General features: G+C 38.8%; 1 protein-coding gene across 2 annotated transcripts in view; it reads right to left on the reverse strand.

Annotated features, from left to right (window-relative positions):
- TMEM117 (transmembrane protein 117) overlaps positions 1-19,350 on the reverse strand; it is a 388,807-nt gene that overhangs the window by 307,391 nt on the left and 62,066 nt on the right. For both annotated transcript variants that reach the window (XM_087813934.1, XM_016201158.2), the window contains one exon: positions 6,779-6,911. In XM_087813934.1, coding sequence (XP_087670060.1) covers positions 6,779-6,911 — 133 coding nt within the window. The remainder of the gene's footprint in view (positions 1-6,778; positions 6,912-19,350) is intronic.

The following is a 19,350-nucleotide window of genomic DNA, read 5'->3' on the forward strand; positions in this document are numbered from 1 at the left end:
ATTCAGACAATACTAACAGTAAACTTGTGATAATTTAGATGTGCTGTGCTATTTTATTTTACCTTTACACTATCACAGCAAGTAATGTGAAACCATCAGTATTAAAAGAGGCAAACTGTGCCCTATTGCTATACTACCTCTGACTAAATAAGTCTCTCTCTCCTTCCCTCCCTTCCTCCCTCCATTCCTCATTCCCTCCCTGTTCCCTTCTCTCTGCTTCTCCCTCCCTTTCTCTCACCAAGCCTCCCTCTCTCCCTCCAGTGCCCCACTGGCTGCAGCCCTCTCGACTACACTCAGCCATTCATTGCCAGCTTTTCTTCTCACCAGCCCTCTCTCAGTAGCCAGCTCTGCCTCTTTCTCCCAGCGTTAGTAATTAATTGTGCTATTATTGTGAATTAATTGCACAAGCAAGTCAATGTTTAGCCTAATTAAGAGTAAAGCCAACAAATTATTTAAAGCACCACTCCAGCAGAATTTGCATTCAGTCTTGTATCAGAAGCCAATCAAGCTTTTCAGCCATTGACTCAAGGACTTCCAGGATTCATGAATATTGACAGCTAAGCTTTCTCCCCCCACCCCCAGCTCCTGAACCCTTCTCAGAGCCTCTGTCCTTTGCCCATCTCTACGTACCCATCACTTTGAAAATAATACCATATTCATTTTTTCCGTTTACTACAATTTAAAATGATAGCTTTGTACATCAATAATTTTGTCCATTTAAGTCACACCAAAATTGTAGTTTAATATCATTAAAGACTATTTCATTTTTTTCTTGCCATTTCCCAAAATAAATTTAGCACCTTTGAAAACAAAGAATCAAACACACAACCCATTCCTTTCTTAGATGGAAGCTATCAACATAAACAACAGTAGCAGGTCAACCAACTTCATACTTAAAGAGCAATAGCAAGTGACAATTGTAGTTCTTAAAAGTAAAAATATGTTCTGGGCTTCTACTCCTAGATCAATGTTGACTAGAAAAGAAATAAGCTTGAGTAAGGATCTGAAAGCATTAATGAAAGTTTTAAAAAATAAGAAACTGAGTAAAGAGAACAGTACTATCTGGAGTAAAACTTCACCCTGAATTTTTCCATTTAAGAGTAACTCAGCTTTGGGGAAATAACGTGCTAAACCCATACCTCTGGCAACAGAAACTGAAGCTATAAATCACATAGTCTTTTCTGACACAATGTGCAAGCACAGTGATAGACTGGAGTACGGGTCATTCTTTTTAAAATGAGGCTAAGAGTATCAGGTGCTAAGGCCTAGGTCAGCTGTGTACATGGACTTTCAAAAGCATTAAATCTTGAACAATTTCCTCCATCCCAGAAAGGAGTCTATGCTGATCCTTTCTGCTCTCTCCTCTGTACACGGAAGCCATTCATTTCAGATTTTAGTTAAGTGTCCATTTTAAATATTCCCTCCTGTCACCTCCCTTTCTTAAATTAGGGCTTTATACTCTAGATGCTATAAAAATCCCATGACATTTAATGAGCATTCCACATAAGCTCTTAGGAAAACTTATCAGAATGATAACAAAAGAGAGCCTGAGTCTATTCCCTTCTCACTATACCCACCACCTAATTCTTACCTTCATTTTTTTCAGGTCCTGATTATGAATACTAATACATTTTTCAAAATTGCCTTACTCACTTTGTCTTATTTCTCAAATTCTGTCCCCAGAATACTTAACACATACTGATGTATTAATTAGTATTTGTAAATTTTCCCTGCAAAAGGCTTTGTATAAGGAAAAAGAAAACTCCTTCTTTTCGTCATTAACACTAGAAAATATCAGCTTCCTCATATCCTGCCCTAAAATACTATGCAGTCTTTGGAAATTCCAGTTCATGAAGGCATTTTTACAAGTGAGCCAAGTGTTTAATTCCCTCAGTGTTATCCCTGTAGCACTGAAATAAGTCTACAACATATAGATGTATATGTGTGCACAAACATGGTTATATATACTATGATTTAAAATTGTTTTCAAACTGAAAGGGGGCCAAGCACATCACAAAATAATACGTGCTCATTATAGAGCTTGCCACGTGGATTTCTTCAAAGACGTCCATTAACAACTAGGAACCCGGCTATTTCAAGCCCAAGTTTCAGAAACCAAAAGGGGAAGATTCTTTCCTCTGAGGAGAAAGCCTGCCTGTGGCAATACAATGGGGCTGTCAGCGCTTGAAAACATGCCCTTTGCTGCCATCAAGTGGCTCTTCGCAGAATTTTTTTATGAGCATCAACAATGGTGTATACAGGCTTCCCTGGCCTCATTCCTTATACATAATACATGTGTTATCCTCCGGGGACCTGGGATATTTGAAAACACCAGGAAAGCCTTTCTTGAATTAGGGCTTTATACTATAGATGCTATAAAAATTCCATGACGAAGACGATCATAAGAAAGACAACATCAAAAAGGGTTTAACGTGTCGGTTTCTAGAAAAACCTCACCCTGTACTTCGAAGCACACCTCTTTCTTTCTTTCTACCCAATAGAAAATTTCTAAATAGACTGGCTTTAGGATACCTGGTTGAACAAAGAGGAAACCAAAAAAATTGGAAGGAGATTCATCTAGAATCATTTTTAATAAAGTCCCGTAACTACGGAAGAAAATGGTTTCAGGTTTCTCTCCTATTAACAGCTCACTTGCTTGAGGCACCGGCCTGTATGTAAACGGTGCAGCATATGGTTGAACCGTGATGACTAAATAACCTGAATTTTAACTTAGTTGATTGCTTTGCCCCTTTTTCTTTGAGTATCTTCCTGTCTCTCTCCCAAGAGATAGTTAAACATCAGTTGAGCCAAAAGATAAAGGGCAATTGCTATTTTAAAAACAGCACAAAACCAAAAGGCGGCAGCAGCCCCCCTTCATATTCTGAGAAGGCAGAAGCATTTATCTCAGAGGATAAATGGTGCTTTTGATGGGAAAATGCATTAATAAGATTTCAGTTACAAAAGGAAAAGCCCCGGATAAATCGCAATGAATAGAGTTGAGATGAAAGGGAGCTGAACTGCTCTAAATAACAAACCGGAGGGATTCTGGAAGTTACTGGGGAGGGGGGCTCCAGAGAGAAGTAGGCACCTGGAACTGGGAGAGAAGAATGGCCAGGGATGGGTTTTGTTTTCTTTGTTTTCGGGAGGCGGGTAAAAATCGAAAGGAAAATGTATATCAAAACCAAAAAGCCACACCTGCAGTTATGAGTTCCATGGAAGATTACTGTTTTCATCCAAAATCCAGTGTAAGTCTGACAAGCTTTCTAGATGCTCCCTGCGCTAGTGGTTGTATGTTTTCTAATCCACCCTCCTATGGGGCACTTTTCAGGACCATTAATGCAGGGGCTTCTGTTTCTATTTCTCACTTAATACGAGACTATTATTTCTCGTATTTCTGGTCCTGACATGGGAGCTAAAACACCAGTCCTAAGCCACTGTCTCAAGTGTCAGTCACAGGCTCACTGCCCTGGTTTTCAGATCCTTCTTCATTTTTGGCTTCGGGTTTTCCTTACCTCTGGGTAAGCCCCACCGTGCATTTAAAAAGAGTATCAGCTGCTTCCTACTTTCCAGCATTTCTAAAGATTTTGTAGTAGGAGAGGCTTCAGGTTACCTAGTCTGCCCACCTTGTTAAAAAAAAAAAAAAAAAGGAAGCTGCTTATAACACATCTAGATGCAAAATCCTGCCCAGGATCAGAGCCTTCTCTGCGGAAGAACCCTCACCTACAGCTCGAGCATTTACAGAAAGATGAGTTTAGTCTGGTCTTGGTGATTGAAAGAATAAAAGAAGTTATGATAGCAGCATTTTGGTGATGTGAGGTGTAGAGGGATGGAAAGAATCAAGGGTGAGAGACTTCCCCCAGAGTGGCAGGAAACAGGGACTGTCTGAGCCACGGTCCCTTCTGGCCCAGCCAGCTAACGGGCCTCTCTCCCCACCATCTGACTGCCCCTCCGCTTGGCTCACACAGATGGCTAAAGCCATAAAGTCAGTGCATACTCCAGGGGACTCACCGCACTCAGAAAACCAGGAGCAGGCAACTGGACTCTCACCAAGTCAGTTCTGGCTAAAACTCTTGAGGTTCCGGTCAGATAAACCAAGGGATTTTGTTCTTTATAACAAGGAATCAAAGGACTCCAGCTTAGTGTAAATTTACACCCAATCCTAAAATGGGGGTGGGGTGGGGGGAAGGCCAATCACTCTAGGAAAACTCCTTTCTCCCTCTCAGAAACCCTAAATCCACTCATCATAGGCCTGAAGGTCTAGCCGTCATAGGAAATCCTCGAAACCCTTTTCAGAAGAGTTCTAGACCAATATTCCTAGAGAGATCCACAAACCAGGGTACATGGAACCCCTAGTGCAAATCAGATTCACTTGTATCAAGAATCCTGAGCTCCCCTCTACCACCAGCTATTCTCTGATGTGAAACCAGTCAACCGTGATATCTGTGTGCCTACTGTCCTTTCCACACCCTCTGGTTCCATCCTTCCCTGCTCTACAAAGGATGAGGCATCGCCTCACAGTGTCTCCTGGAGAACCCCAAAAGCACAGTTGTATCCATTTGCTCTAAGAACTGATTTTTCTCCAAGTTTACATTCCTATCTTAAAGTGTTCACTAGGTCCACTGGCATGGGTTATAAAAGTTGGTAATACATCCTTTATAAATGGAGATATAATTTTTTTTGATCTCTAGAACTAAATCATTTGTCCCTTGCTTTGAATTTTTTAAAAAGTGGCACCATTAAGATGTCCTCTCAGAAAACAGTTCTTTTCCAACAAAGATGAAACATATTGGTGAAGAGGTGAAGAATTACATAAGAATATGGAACACTGTAATTAGTCTGAGAATCAAAGAGAATCACTTTCGATTTTAGGTAAGATCAATACACATAAATCCTAGACTAACTCTTCTCTTATTTCCTGCACATACCTCCTACTTCTTTCAATTTTCAAATTCAGATTGAGTGATAAAAATGTAAAGAAAGGCTAATAGGCACATGGTGATTGAGTAACAGGGTCAACCATCAGTCAAATCAGCTAGCCAAAGAGCAGGCTGTATAACTAGAATTCACAACTTAATAGCTCAACTCCTCTATTATTGTTTAAAATAGAGATTTCATTATAATGTAACCTTAGACAAGTGACGAAACCTCTCTGGTCTCAGTTTCTTGCTCTGTGAAATGGAGATAATAAAAATACTTATTGCATAGGGTCATTGTGGGATTTAACAGACAATTCATGTCTGTTACCGAGTGCTCAATGACTGGTAGCTCACATTAAGATTAGTTTTAGTATTAGCTATTGAGTGCTTTACAATGTGCCAGGGATTATCATCTATTGCTGCATTTAATTCACTGCTTTTTTTCCTCAGAATAAGCACTTCTGGTTAGTTTACTAGCTCCACATTTTAAAAAAAAAAATAGAATTGGATGAAAAGTGAACTTCTGAGCAAAGGATATATTTTATACATTATTTAATGTATTACTTCCAGCAATAGCCTTAAAAAATGTAAGTTGCACACGGGTGCCTTCGCCTCCTGGTTCCAGTGGTGAGCACGCACTATAGCTCACAGACCTTTGGCTGTGTTAGGCAATTCCAAGAGCATCATTACCCGTTCCGTTATTACAGGTATAGCTCTGAGGCTGAGGCTTATTCTGACTAGCTATGCCTTAGAGTCTATAACTCCACCATTTACAAATAGACCCAGTATAAATGGCATCTTTTAAAGCTCAAGAAATAAGTGTAGACAGAGCATTTTAATACCTCCCTAAAGCTTGAACATCTGATCTAAAATCACCTTCTTGAATTTACCACTTGTTAGTATGGACTAAGGTATAAAAGCTTGTGAAACACCTGCTTTCCCTTTACTATTCATCTCCTTTAATGGGGGAGAAAAAACAAAATTTTAATTGAGCTATCCCTCTCAGCATCGAACAGTGGTGGCCAAGAAATATACATTACATCAAAGTAATTGCACTCCAGAACTGGCAGACAAGCTTGCCTCGCCTAGATTTAGGAGGAAAGGACATTACCTAGCTTTCCGATCTATGGGAAGACAGATAAAAACCTTCCTTATGAACCATTTCAGTGCACCACAAATATCTAAAGTGGCTTATTCCTGTCACTAATCTAATTCCTAACGCTACAGACTAAGCAATCCTCCTTATTTTCTGCCCTTAAAACTTACCAAGAGCACACCAAGAACTGGAGAAAGTTAAAAACAATCTACAATCTCCTTGGCAGCAGTTCTTCATGCCATGGTGATTTGATTAGTGATTTGATAAGTATAGATCACAACCCTGGATCTAATATAGGGTGGCCACTTTTAAAATGACCCGGTTATAACAAAGGTCTCTCTGTTGGACCTGTCAAGAGAGTTTAAAAAAACATGCCACCAGTATCAAACACTTTTATTTAGCCAGGCGCTGCAGAGCCATGGAATTGCAAATCTGGAGACCTTCAGCTCAGCCCAGCTTCACTAATCTTGTGCGTATAAACAAGTCAATAAGGTTTCCCGATCCTCATACCTGTCACTGTAACGAAATTAGTACCTGCCCTCAAACTGCCCTCACAGAGAAGCCTCAAGAAGGAACACAATGTAAAGGTTGTTAAAAGCTTCTTGGAGAACATACTCCAAACGTCTTAAGAAAATGCATTTAGTAGACCTATTTAGAGTAGAATATTTGTAAAAGCATTTAGTCTACTATAAACTATAACATTCTCTGAATCTTACGAGTTTCCAACATAACACTCACCACAGTAGAAAGCGGAAATATAACCTACCCCATGTTCCCATCCATGAGAAGAATCGTGTTGTATATGTGAGAAAATATGAAGAGAAAGAGAATCGTGCTGAAGAACATCGTCATCCATGACCCGTGATCCTCTCGAAACATTTTTAACCGGAGCAACTGACCTGCAATATAAATATTATTTAACATCAGTGTACACCACGACTCAAAATTCATTCATCTTTCTTTGTTTTAGCAAATCTCTATTATTTCACTACATTCTGAAGTCTTTGCTGTAAGACTGATTTCTTGGTGAAATCACTATACAATGTCCTTTTTATTCATTTGTAAACAACTGATCTCAGATGAATTTAAATAAATAAATAAGTAAATAAATAAATAGCCCTACATCATCCTGGAGCAAATAATAGCAACATGAGACTATGGATTATGCTGCATGAAAACAAGGTGAATTAGAGAGCCTGCCTGTTATAGTCTATTTCACAAATATGTTTTTGGTTTGTTCATCTGAAACTACTTAAGACAAATGGCAAAGACACTGTATAAAATCCATATAATTCCCTTTTGCTCCCATAGACCCATTCCCAACACTGGCCAGACAATAAAACCAAGGCAGACCTCACTATGTGAGATCCAATTATTAAAGGTGCGTGAAAACTTAAAAGGAAAAGGAAAGTCTCTATCATAAGAGACCGATGACTCAGCCTTGCTCTTAACTGAACTACCCATACATGTACAGACATGTGTACAAGTGTGCGGGTTGTGGGGGAAGGGAGGCATGTGCATGTGTTAAGGAGCTTGGTGTGGCTCCCAGCAAAATATAGTTTCCACTCTGAGGCCTAAAATTCCATTTCCAAAGATAAATGCTAAACTTAGAAAGAATGTTAAAGTGTAAATATTTCAAGGAGGAAAATGTATTAAGAGAAACACTAAAGTAAAAATTACTAATATGAGAATTAGTTCAGAAAAATGTTTGAGATTAATGGTAGAGAAGAGAAATGAGTGCATAAGTATCCTAAAAGGTGGCAAAGATGAAAAAACCATCGGGTTAAAAAAACATAAATACAAGTCAACCTGTTTTCTCCTAAGACAAAGTTTGTCAATTATACTTATCTCTATTTCTGAGAAAGCATATCTAAATAATGTAAAAGGAGATGACATACATATGGAAACTATAATTAAAACGGGGTAGGCCTGAAATCTTATAATAGGATTTCTCACTAGAGAAAAATATTCTCTTTTTATTCACGATAAGTCGAAGTTATACATACATACACACACACACACACACACACACACACACACACGCATATCCCCATCTGCAAATTGTCTCTCTAGGGATAGATAGTAGCTCTCTTGTAGCTCTTACTGAGCATAGAAAGATCTTTTAAGATTTAACTACTAGATTTTCCCCTGTACCTCACTTTTATTAAAACAGCACTTTAGATTTCATTTGGAAACCAGGCTAACAGAAACATTACCCTAGCTAAAACTTTAAATAGAGCAAAAAAGAGAGATTTGGTTACATCATCTGGTTTCTTGGCTTGCACAAGAAAAGCAAAGGGCAAATGTGAAAGTCAGGGGGAATGTGGACTGTGACTAAAAGAAGAATGCAGGAAACTTTCTACTGAGGCAGAGGAGAGAGACTAGCACTGCAAATTACAACCAGATTTGATTAATTGAATCAAAAATTATGGAAAGCCAGGGAAGTCTCCACACAACACATTGACAGGAATATTATAAATAGATATTAAGAATGCTTGAGGAGAAAAAACCCATGTCATAAGTATGGTAGAGCAAACTGTAAAGAATATTATTCATTCATTGAACAAATATTTAATGTGTGCTTATGACATGCCAGCCATGGTTCTAGGTGCTGGAGATATAGCTATGAGCAGGGCAGGAAGGTATTTGAAGTCAATCATCATTTGGGTATTTACTGAAAATGTGACCTTATTTTAGACTCACAGGCTCTCTTTGTTCAAAGTTCCCTTTGCTGGGAGTCCTTTCAGCTTCAAACCAAGACCTATTTGAAGAACTGTGAAGACCAGTGATTAGAGTTCCTTGAAAATTTCAATATGAATTTCCTTTTTAACATATGCATATGTCAAAAAATTCACTAATGGATGTGCTTTAAAAGTCAAATAATAATGCTGTTGATTTAAGATTGCTTTGCAAATAAAACGGTAGTGAACTAACTATATGCTGACTGAAATAATACAGTTAACAAAAAGAGAAATGTGGGTACCATTTATGCTGTATTGCCAAGCTTATTGTCTGGCACTAATTTCAGTCATTAGAGTCATTAGCACAAAATGGCAGGTTAACATAGCTTGAAATTCACTTGAAGCACACAATAAAAGTGCTGCAATATTTCAGGCCAGAACTGGTGTGACCCAAATGTGGAGTCAAATCACATCAAACCAAGAATGTCAAAATTGCCTGAGGATGTCACATGAAAATGTGCTGTCTCTGCCCTGTAGTGTGACCATGCATTTGGTTTACTTGGGACAGTCGTGGCTTATAACTGTTGTCCTGGCATGATTATAAATAGTGTCCCCTTCCTACCTAAGTGTACTGGTTTGGACAATAAATCATATGCAGGTGACAGAATTCAGAATTTATAACACTTCCCTTTAGAGAAGTTTCAGGAAATAATTGAGTGAAAATAGTCATTATACATCAACAGAAGTAAAAGACATCAGTAAGAGGGGTACATTTCTGACAAGGTCATAAATGATTTTTATTTTTATCACTGATATATTTGTAAATCTGAGTGTATATTTATGTGATTAATAAAATCTGTCTTGGACTGTATGAACTATCACCTTTGAGACAGTCAAGGTCATGGAATATCAATCTTAAAACAATCAGAAGCACTAAGGTGGAACACAAACCTGTAAATGTGTTGGAGGTGAGGACTGGAGGGCACAGAGAACTGACTGCTACAAATACTAGTTCAAGTCTACTGAAATGGCCTACAACCTCAGGCTCTTGGCTGGAAACACAATAAGTTTAGGACCACTAAGATGTCATAAAGTTTTAACAAGATTAAACATATAAAAGCATATTAAAAATATATGATGAGCTCACATATATCATGGAAGGCAGCGGTAGACAAGAGCAAAAGAATTATGGAGAAACTACTTAGTTTTCTTGGCTTTTTTTGCTGCTGTGTTCTCAACAGCAAAAGAATGGAAAGGGACATTTCCCAGACTTTTATGCTTAGTTCTGAGTCCCTTTCCTTCAGTAGTGATTCTCACAAAGAGGCCTTGAACAAATAAGTAAACTAAACAATCTTAGAGGAGAAGGAGTGGAAGCGGTTGTGCCCCCAGGTAAGAGATGGCGGTAGCCCTCCTCCTGGGAAGTTGTGGAAGCAGGATTGGATAGAGTGAGGGTTTCTAGCTTCATGAAGGATACAAAGATTTAGGCCTCCAAGGGGCAGAACCTCATTTGGGTTTGATTTCATGGATGCTAGTGAAGGCCAATGATTCAAGGGTCATGGACTTGGGAGTCAGGTAAGGAGGCTCGGCTAGCCCCAAGGAAATAAGGCCAGCAGGGCAGCCACCCGCCTTCATTAGAAACACAACATCCTGGGTAAGATTCCAGCCATCTTTTGGAGGAGGTCATTAAGAGGACATGACTACCAACTGACCCAGGAGCCAGACCTGGGCAATCGGAGGCTCTTCATTCTCTCCCCTGGCCTTGGGATGTGCATTCTGCCTACTGTTCCCACAGCAGGAACCATTTGCAAGAAAGTGGCTTTGGGAGAGTAAGGTGTTGCTGAAACCATCTGGATGGTATACATGACTGGACTCAATTAAGACCGCTATATAAATCATTAAGATTCTGGGAAAACACACCTTGGCAATGATGCAGTCATCACTCAGACCCCTCAACCTCAGAAGACTTAAGGCCCAAGACTTTGTACAATGCATTATCTACTTTCGTGCACCACACTTTCTATAAACTGTAACACAGTGAGGACTGTATTTGTCTTCTTCACCACTGGTGTCTCCATGGCACTGGCACACAGCATGCCTTAAATAAGTATTTGTTGAATGGATAAAAAAATGAGAGGTCCAGTCCATTTGGCTCAGTAGTTGAGCATCGATCGACCCCTGCACCAAGAGATCACTGGTTCGATTCCCGATCAGGGCACATGCCTGGGTTGCAGGCTCCATCCCCAGTAGGGGGTGTGTAGGAGGCAGCCAATCGATGACGTTTCTCCCTCATTGATGTTTCTATATCTCTATTCCTTTCCCTTCCTCTCTCTCTAAAAATCAATAAAAACATATTGAAAAATGAGGGGACACACAAACAAATGAACAAACAATATTTCACTGTGGGACTAAAATACTCTGTATGTTTGTAGATCTGGCTCCTATTACACCTCCCCTATGAGGAGCCCCTCAGCTCTTTAAAAGTATCATCTCCTCCCCACTTGCTCCCCATTAGCCACCACCTGAGCTCTGTTCCCTCCTATTCAGCACAAAACTCCTATTTCCTTACCAGACTTTCTTAACTCCAACACCCTTGATTCCTATGCACCCCACTTGCCCTGTACAACCCCAACTCTGATACAGAGCTACAACGTGCTTCCTCTGACTTCAATAAACTTCTGTAGAAAAAAGTGACACAAACGGGTTGATAAGCCACAGCACAATCATGATCCCCGATTTTATTGGCTACCACAGCTCTGCACATTAATCCTGTTTCTCATCCTTGTCAAATCTCTTTCCCATTCTCAGCAAATTTCAAAGTTCACCTCAAAGCTGCTGCTAAGACTCTTTCACTCTCTGAATATGACCTTGGTTCCAACCTCAAAGAAATATTGCAGCCACCAAACATGATTTCCTTCAGCTTCCTGCCTGCTCACATACATCCATGTATCTACCTTCACCCCATCCCCACCCCCTCTCTTGTCTCTCAGAGGATGTAGTGCTCCTCCTGCAAAAGGTTCCCCCTGGGACTTTTTGAAACCACACCCTCCCTCCTTTTGGTGCCTCGCTCCACCAGCCATCCTTGCTCCCCTCTGTATTTCCAGCCCCGCCCTCTTACCTGGCTCTTTCCCCTCTGCCTCTAAAGCCTCTTGGGTCCATCCTAAAACCAATGCTTTTTGACCCCATGATTTTGAACTACCATCCATTCTCTTCCCCTCTCATCCAGACTTCAAGAAAGACTGATCATCACCCACATTCACTGAGATATTACTTGCAGTGCAGACACTCTAGAAATTGTTCTGGCAAAGACCCCTACTATTGCTAAGTCCAGTAGAAATACATTGGCCTTTAACTTACAGGACATCTAGGCTACATCTGACATAGTCATTCACTCTTTTTGACACTATTTCCTTAGCTTCTCTAACACCAAATACTCCTTGTTCTCTTTTTCTATTTCCCTGATAAGTCTTAGTCACCTTTTTAAGTGTCTCTTCTTCCATTTGTCCCATAATTGATGACATTTGCCATGGTCTGTCCTCAGCCTTTGTCTTTATCATATCACTACATGGTCTCACCCACTCTTGTGGGTTTAACATCCAATATCTCCAGCACTGACTTTTCCTCTGAGCTTCAGATTGGAAGAGTCACCTGACCACTGTCCTCCTGAATATCCTGCTGCCAAATGAAACTCAGTTTACAAAACCAAATTCAAAATTTCCATGCATTTCCCCAATACGCAGTTTACCCATATCCCCAATCTGACCATTCCCATCCCTAAGTCTACTCCTACTTTTGACTTTCCCACCTTTTCATTTTCAAAATAACTCATTCTTGATATTTTGTGCGTCACACCTTCCATTTCAATCAGGGGTCCTACTATTTCATACCCTTACATCCATATTCTTCTCTCATAATTTGAGTTCCCATCATCTCTCAACAGGACTAACTGGTCTTCCTCACTCTAGCCTTTTCCATCTCAAATCCACCCTCCATGGACAATAGGTCTAACTAAAATACAAGTATGGGAACATCATCCCTTCTCCTGAAACCTTTCAATGACCAACATTCCCCTATATGATAAAATTCAAGTTCCTTAACATGACACAGAAGGCATTGCTTGCCTTGACCACTCCCAACCTTTCACTCTAGCTCCAGCAACAGTAAACAGATTGCAGTTTCCTATGTTGGTGCTGAACCCTCTGCCTGAGATACTCTTCCTTCCCCAACACGCAAATAACTCCTGTATTTCCTGTGGGCCTTAAAATAAGGTCAGAGATAATCCCCTTTAGGAATTCATCTTCATTACCAAATATTTCATATGTAGGAGGAATAGTCAGAAAGAACTTATAGGATTAAATCTCTCAGGAGGTAGTAAGTTCTCTTCAGTGCAGACAAGGAGGAATGGCCATTAGCTGGGTAGAATTTAAAGGGTTGGATTACATTACTTTTATGATCCAGTCCACCTCTTGAATTGAAGGATTTGTTTTGTCAGTGAGAGGTTAGCTCAAAGTCTGCTAACTCAAAACACTTTTAGTTTAAAAACAAAGAAATTATCCTCACTCATTAAGAGAAAAGGAAAAAGTGTTCCTTCTTATGTTTTACCTATCATATGACTCTCTAATAAATAAAATGAACCCAAAGTAACACACTGATAAGATTCTTTAAAGGCCAAGCTAATTATTAATATTTTAAATATTTTAGAATAGTTAACAATAAATGTAAGTTCTATTTCTTATGTCTAGAATAAGAGACTAAAAGATAAAATGAAATTGGATCAGAGCACTGGAAAATTAATTGTATTTCACTTCCAATCAGACTAAAGTAAGTATATAAAGGCCCGGCTGGTGTTGCTCAGTGGTTGAGCATTGACCCATGCACCAAGAGGTTGCTGGTTTGATTCCCAGTCAGGGCACATGCCTGGGTTGCAGGCTCAAACCCCAGTATGGGCTGTGCAGAAGGCAGCCAATTGATATAGATGTTTCTCTCTCATCAATGTGTCTATCTCTCTCTCCCTCTCTCTTCCTCTCTCTCTAAAATCAATAAAAACATATTTTTTTAAAGGTATATAAAGTATTTATGACTGATTTCTGTAAATTTATAATGGCAACAGAATAAAAATAGCTAAAAGAAGAGAATTATGCCATTGATGGGACATCAACAAAGAAAATTAACTATCAAAACACAGAATATCATTAAAGAGAAAGGATATTCTAGTTAAACAAACAAGGCTTTATGTAAGATCATAAAACTCTTGTGCCCTAAGGACACCATTCCATTAATATTCAGATCAAATCTTGTTAGTTCAGTACACAAAGAGAATTTAAAAACATTGGACAGATGGTTATCATTCCTTATTAGAAGTAGGAGCTTACATTGAAAATGTTTTTGATTTACTGACTTTGACAGAATTCAAATATCAAGAATTGAAATATAATCCCCTCTGATACTAAAAATATGTATTACAATATATGCAATTCAAAGAGGTTCTAGAAAGAAAAGGAAATAAGACCAGGGTTGGAAACTCAGCAAGGATAATAGTATTTTCAGATCTAGAGTTTAATGTCAATTTTCAAAAGTGTATGTATTACAATAAATTTTTAGTAACACATATTTATATAAATTATTCTCCACAGAAAAAACAGTGATAAACTTTCCATTTTATTGAGAAAGTACAAATATTATATTTTACTATAATATAGCTCTCTTTCCATTAGACTAATAAAAATTAGGATGAATTGACTTAAACTGCTTGTTACTGTTCAGGAGAAAAATACATAATTCCAAAAGAAATTATTACCTGTTACTTTTCCTTTTAAGGAGAAACTAGCCATTGAATGAAAATAATATTAAATTAACCTTACATCTTACCTTATAGCCCAAGGTATGATTTAGCAGCATACTTAATTTATGCATACATATAATATAATATCCTATAATGTTGATGAAGTCAATTTGTGCTTTATTTTCTAAATATGCACTACATGAAATCATATTAAATAACACTTTTAAGGTCAAAACCCATTAAAAAGGAAATGTAAATAAAACATTTTCAGAAATGGTACAGGTTGTTATCACAATTTTGTATTCTGAAATGGGTAATAGAATAGAAAATATTTCTCCCTATTTTTAAAAATTAATATCAACACATTATTAAATTTTACATTGTCATCGATATAGTGATACCAGTTTTAAAAAACAGTAATACTTACACTTTTAAAGTATGTTTTCATACAATGTCAAGCATTATATTGACTTAACAAAAAAGGAAAGGTTAAATTGCCAAGTCTAATCCCCTGCTGATCCATGGTTTCAATTAATCCTGATTAATCACAAAGTTTGGACACTAGCTCCCTGATCATACATGGGGTGGAAGGCACAGGAGGTTTTGGTCCTGCCACAACTATGAGTTCTGGGGAGGCAGGCCAAAGGCCACAGATTCTGTCATGTCACCTCCATATCCAACATTCCTATTTTCTGAATCCATGCATTCAAGTTTCTCTTGGACTCCTTTCTTCTCCTGGTTTTCAATAATAGCTTTCCACAAGTCCTCTAACTCTTTCAGATTGTTTCTGGTACTTGCAAACTCGCTAATTTCTCTACCCATTTAATTTGTAGATTTACTAAATTTAAAAAAAAAAAAAACACAAAAAGCTGCAACTCAGTTGCTGAGGAGCTGAGAGCTCCAGCCAAGAGCTAGCAGCAACGTGCCATCCATTTGAGGGAGCCGACTTGGAAGAGAGCTTTCCAATCAAGCCTTCATGACTGCAGCCCTGGCCGACACCCTGACAGCAACCTCAGGAGAGATCCCAAGGCAGAGCCAGCCAAGCTGCTCCCAAATTCCTCACCCAGAGTAACTGTGTGAGATCACAAATGTTCATGATTGTTTCAAGCCTCTGAATTTGGGGATAATTTGTTACATGGCAATAAACAACTCTGGGCTCTGTAATTATTCTGAAAGCTAACAGGAGCTGCTGGAGAAGCTGAAGCATGGAAATAACAAAATCTAAAATTATATGTGATTTTATGAGGAAAAGTCTGAGACCACAAAGTAGAAATAAAAGTGTAATATTCACAGTGTCGATGGGCACTTTACCTTAATAAAATGTTGGACATTATGATGACAGAGAAGAAGAACCTTTGTATAAATAACCTTCATAGCATGAAAGCCTGGAAATAATTGAATAATTTCAAAGGGCAACTTTTGTGTAGTAAATGTCACTAATGATATTTTCATTTGGTCTTTACTTCACATAACATGTCATATTTTTATCTTATTTTATATCCTGTTAGAGTTTCAAAGCTAACATGAACAATAAAATAATAGAAACAGGAGTTATTTTAGAAGATCGGTGTCTATGCAAACTCAGTGAATAACAATACATTATCATTTAGATGTTAGGTTTCTCTTGTCTCTCAAGCATGTAGGCAATGTTGCTTCCACGTTTTAATTTACTGAGATTTATAACTTCTCTCAGATATATAAAAATAAACAGGCAAAACATATAAGGGGCCACCCCACATTCTGGGGAGCCACGAGTTGCATTTAGAAAAGAGAGAAAGATACACAACCTATTAGAATTCACAGTGCGATTTTTGCTTGAAATTCTACTCCTACCAAATCCACCATTTTATTCAGTTCCTATTTAACAGACACTCATATAGTGTTAGGGTCTTCTAGGCTATATGATAGATTTTTTTTAAAGAGTAACTTATATAACCATTACCCTAACCTTTGACGGCTATGATTTAATATTTATATAACATATATTGCTTCCCCGCCCAGATGCTTTCACACACATCATAACCCTATCCCTCTGTGACTTAATCACTGTTGAATATTACTGACATTTATTTTTCTGTATATAAGGGCATAAAAAGATCTGTGGTTAGAATATTGGTATATTTCTCAATGCTTTCAATTCAAAGAACTGTCTGTCCTTAATACAGTTACATGACTACACAAAATGAAATTGAGTATTTTTACAGTATACTAACTTAAAATTATAAGAGAAAAATTATAAACTTTTATTTAATCAAGTATGCAAACCAGCAACTTCAGAGAGAGTAGTAGGAAATTCCCTCCAAATATAATCTCATTTGAATTAGTCTCTTGTAGAGCCTTGGAAATAGTTATTTGTCAGTGCCTGGGGGACGTAATAACCTATGATGTGTTGGTGGTGAGGAATACTTATACTGTGACAGGTTAGATGCTTCTGTGGTTTATCATTAACACAGAAGATCAAACAGTGATACATATTGCAGGAGCCTATTCGGGATCAATGTCACATTTATGAAATGGCCAGCATGCAACCAGGTGCCACCCTAGTTTGCACATTAGATACAGTAAAAAAAAAAAAATCATCTTTATATCGTGATTAAGTGCAAAGCATTACCTGAAATCTGGACTGTTTCTTTTATTAAATATGTAGGGGTAAATCCATTATAACTAATCATATCATTTTTTCCTAATCATCAGATTATCACAGAGAATTACCATGTTAGGAGGAATGGCTATTCTCTAGTCCAGGTATCTCCCTTGAGGCAGAAAATTGCTCCACCAGCTATGTCACTCCTAACCTCTCTCCACTTCTAGGCAAAAGCAACTTATTGATCATTTTGAAAAAAGTAAATTGGTGTGCGTAGCTTAGCACCTTTTCTTTAAAGACCAAGTCTCTCCTGGAGAGCACCCCAAATTCTGCTCTGCTTCTCCAGGAGAACTTGGCAGGGCGGTGCTGTCTGGGACTGGGACGCCTACTTAATTCTGTACTTTAGTACTAGAAAGTCCCCTTGCCTGAAGACACAAGCCACATTCTCCAGTACATAGTCTTATGTACATAGTACAGAGAATAGAGATAATATTTGGGTCACCATAAGCTTTATTTCTGTCTTACTTCTTAATTTACTCAGGACTGGGGCAGAGAAGAGGGGTGCTTCTTATTGGACCTTCTAAAGGACTTTAACACATCAGAAACATCAGTGATGAGAACAACCAAACATTCGACTACAAAACAAAATACAACCACCCCGACGCTAACCAGCATTTTCATGTGCTCCGACTTTTATGTTCATGCAAACCAACTACCTGGACTGTCTGAAGTCAGAATGAAGAGATTCCCAGAAGTTAGGCAAAGGCAAGGTTAGCAAACTAACATGGCCTGACCAAGACAACCTCAAAGGAGAGGTGATTTTCAGATCAAGTGCAAAATAATAATAAATAAGATGATGTCATACTAACATAAATTCACCAAACTGATTACTTTATTCTAATGCCTTTGTCTTACAAATCATGCAGACATTTAAATCATTGCGTAGAATTAGACCTAAAGCACAAATGAGGGCTCAGTAAGAAAAGTGTGACAGAAAAACCAGACAATCCTATAAGGTTCAAATGAGGAAAGATTACATTACTTTAAAAGCATCAATAGAGGCATTATTAAATAAAGGACGGAAAGGTAGGCAGGTCTATAATAACTGGAGCCAGGACTCCACTTACGGAGGACAAGGCTGAAAGCGTAGACGTGGAAAGCACAATATAGATAAAAAACAATCCTGCAGTTAAGTGTGAGATACAGGGAGTGGACTCGAGGCGTGAAAAGCAGAAAGGCAGATTGCGGTCAGATTGTAGAAGGCTTCAAATAGCCGGCGAAGTATTATACTTAATTTTGTACACAATAAATATTGAGGTTTCCAAGCAGAGAGGAGGCATTCTCTGAATTTTGCTTTGGAATATAAATATATACAAAGGTATCCACATTGCAAAGAATAGACTTTACGATGCTACTGAAAGATCACAGTAAAAAGCACTCTAGGTTTGAACTGGTTATGACGGCAAAAAAAAGTGAAAAGGTGAGGGTGGGGGAGGAAGAGCTGAAAAGATAGTTAAGGGATAAAATCTATAAAATTCAGGAACGGAAAACCTCTTGACTATAAGGGAGAGAGATCAGAGAAGGGCTTCAGCATTTCAAACTCAGGAAAATGGGAAATGATAATGGCAGTAACAGAAAGGGGGAAGATTCAGAGATAAACTGCTGGAGTGGGGGATGCTGTGGAGGGAAAGAATCATAGACTGAACCGAGAGTTCCAATAAAATGTCAGAATGGCCCAGCTGAGCGTGGCTCAGCAGTTGAGCATCAACCTAGGATCCAGGAGATCGAGGTTCGATTCCCGGTCAGGGCACATGCCTGGGTTACGGGCTCGATCCCCAGTCGGGGGCGTGCAGGAGGCAGCCGATCAATGACTCTCATCATTGATGTTTCTCTCTCTCTCTCCCTCTCCCTTCCTCTCTCTGAAATCAATAAAGATATATTTAAATATATGTGTGTGTGTGTGTGTATCAGAATGGAAGGGAGCTAAGAGAGAGGGAAATACTGAGTGACGTTGGACCTTGAGATATAAACTTGCCTGCCTCAACCTAGAGCTAACCAGCAAATTCTTAAGAGTTGGTAAAGTCACCAAAAGAGAGAGCTAAAGTGAGGAAAGAAGGGAATGGAGAGAAGGGCAGAAGACACACACGAGCATTTCTGAACTACAGAAGCAACTGTCTCACGCAGTTCATTACCACTTGTAGCAAACTGCAAGTGAAAGTGGCCTGGAGTGTTGGTTAAGACAGAGGGCTGTGGCGCTCAGCGGGATGCAGGATAACCCCCAGTGCTCAGGAGGC

The sequence above is a fragment of the Miniopterus natalensis genome, chromosome 2 (assembly GCF_054644295.1).
Source record: "Miniopterus natalensis isolate mMinNat1 chromosome 2, mMinNat1.hap1, whole genome shotgun sequence".
Taxonomy (NCBI): Eukaryota; Metazoa; Chordata; class Mammalia; order Chiroptera; family Miniopteridae; genus Miniopterus; species Miniopterus natalensis.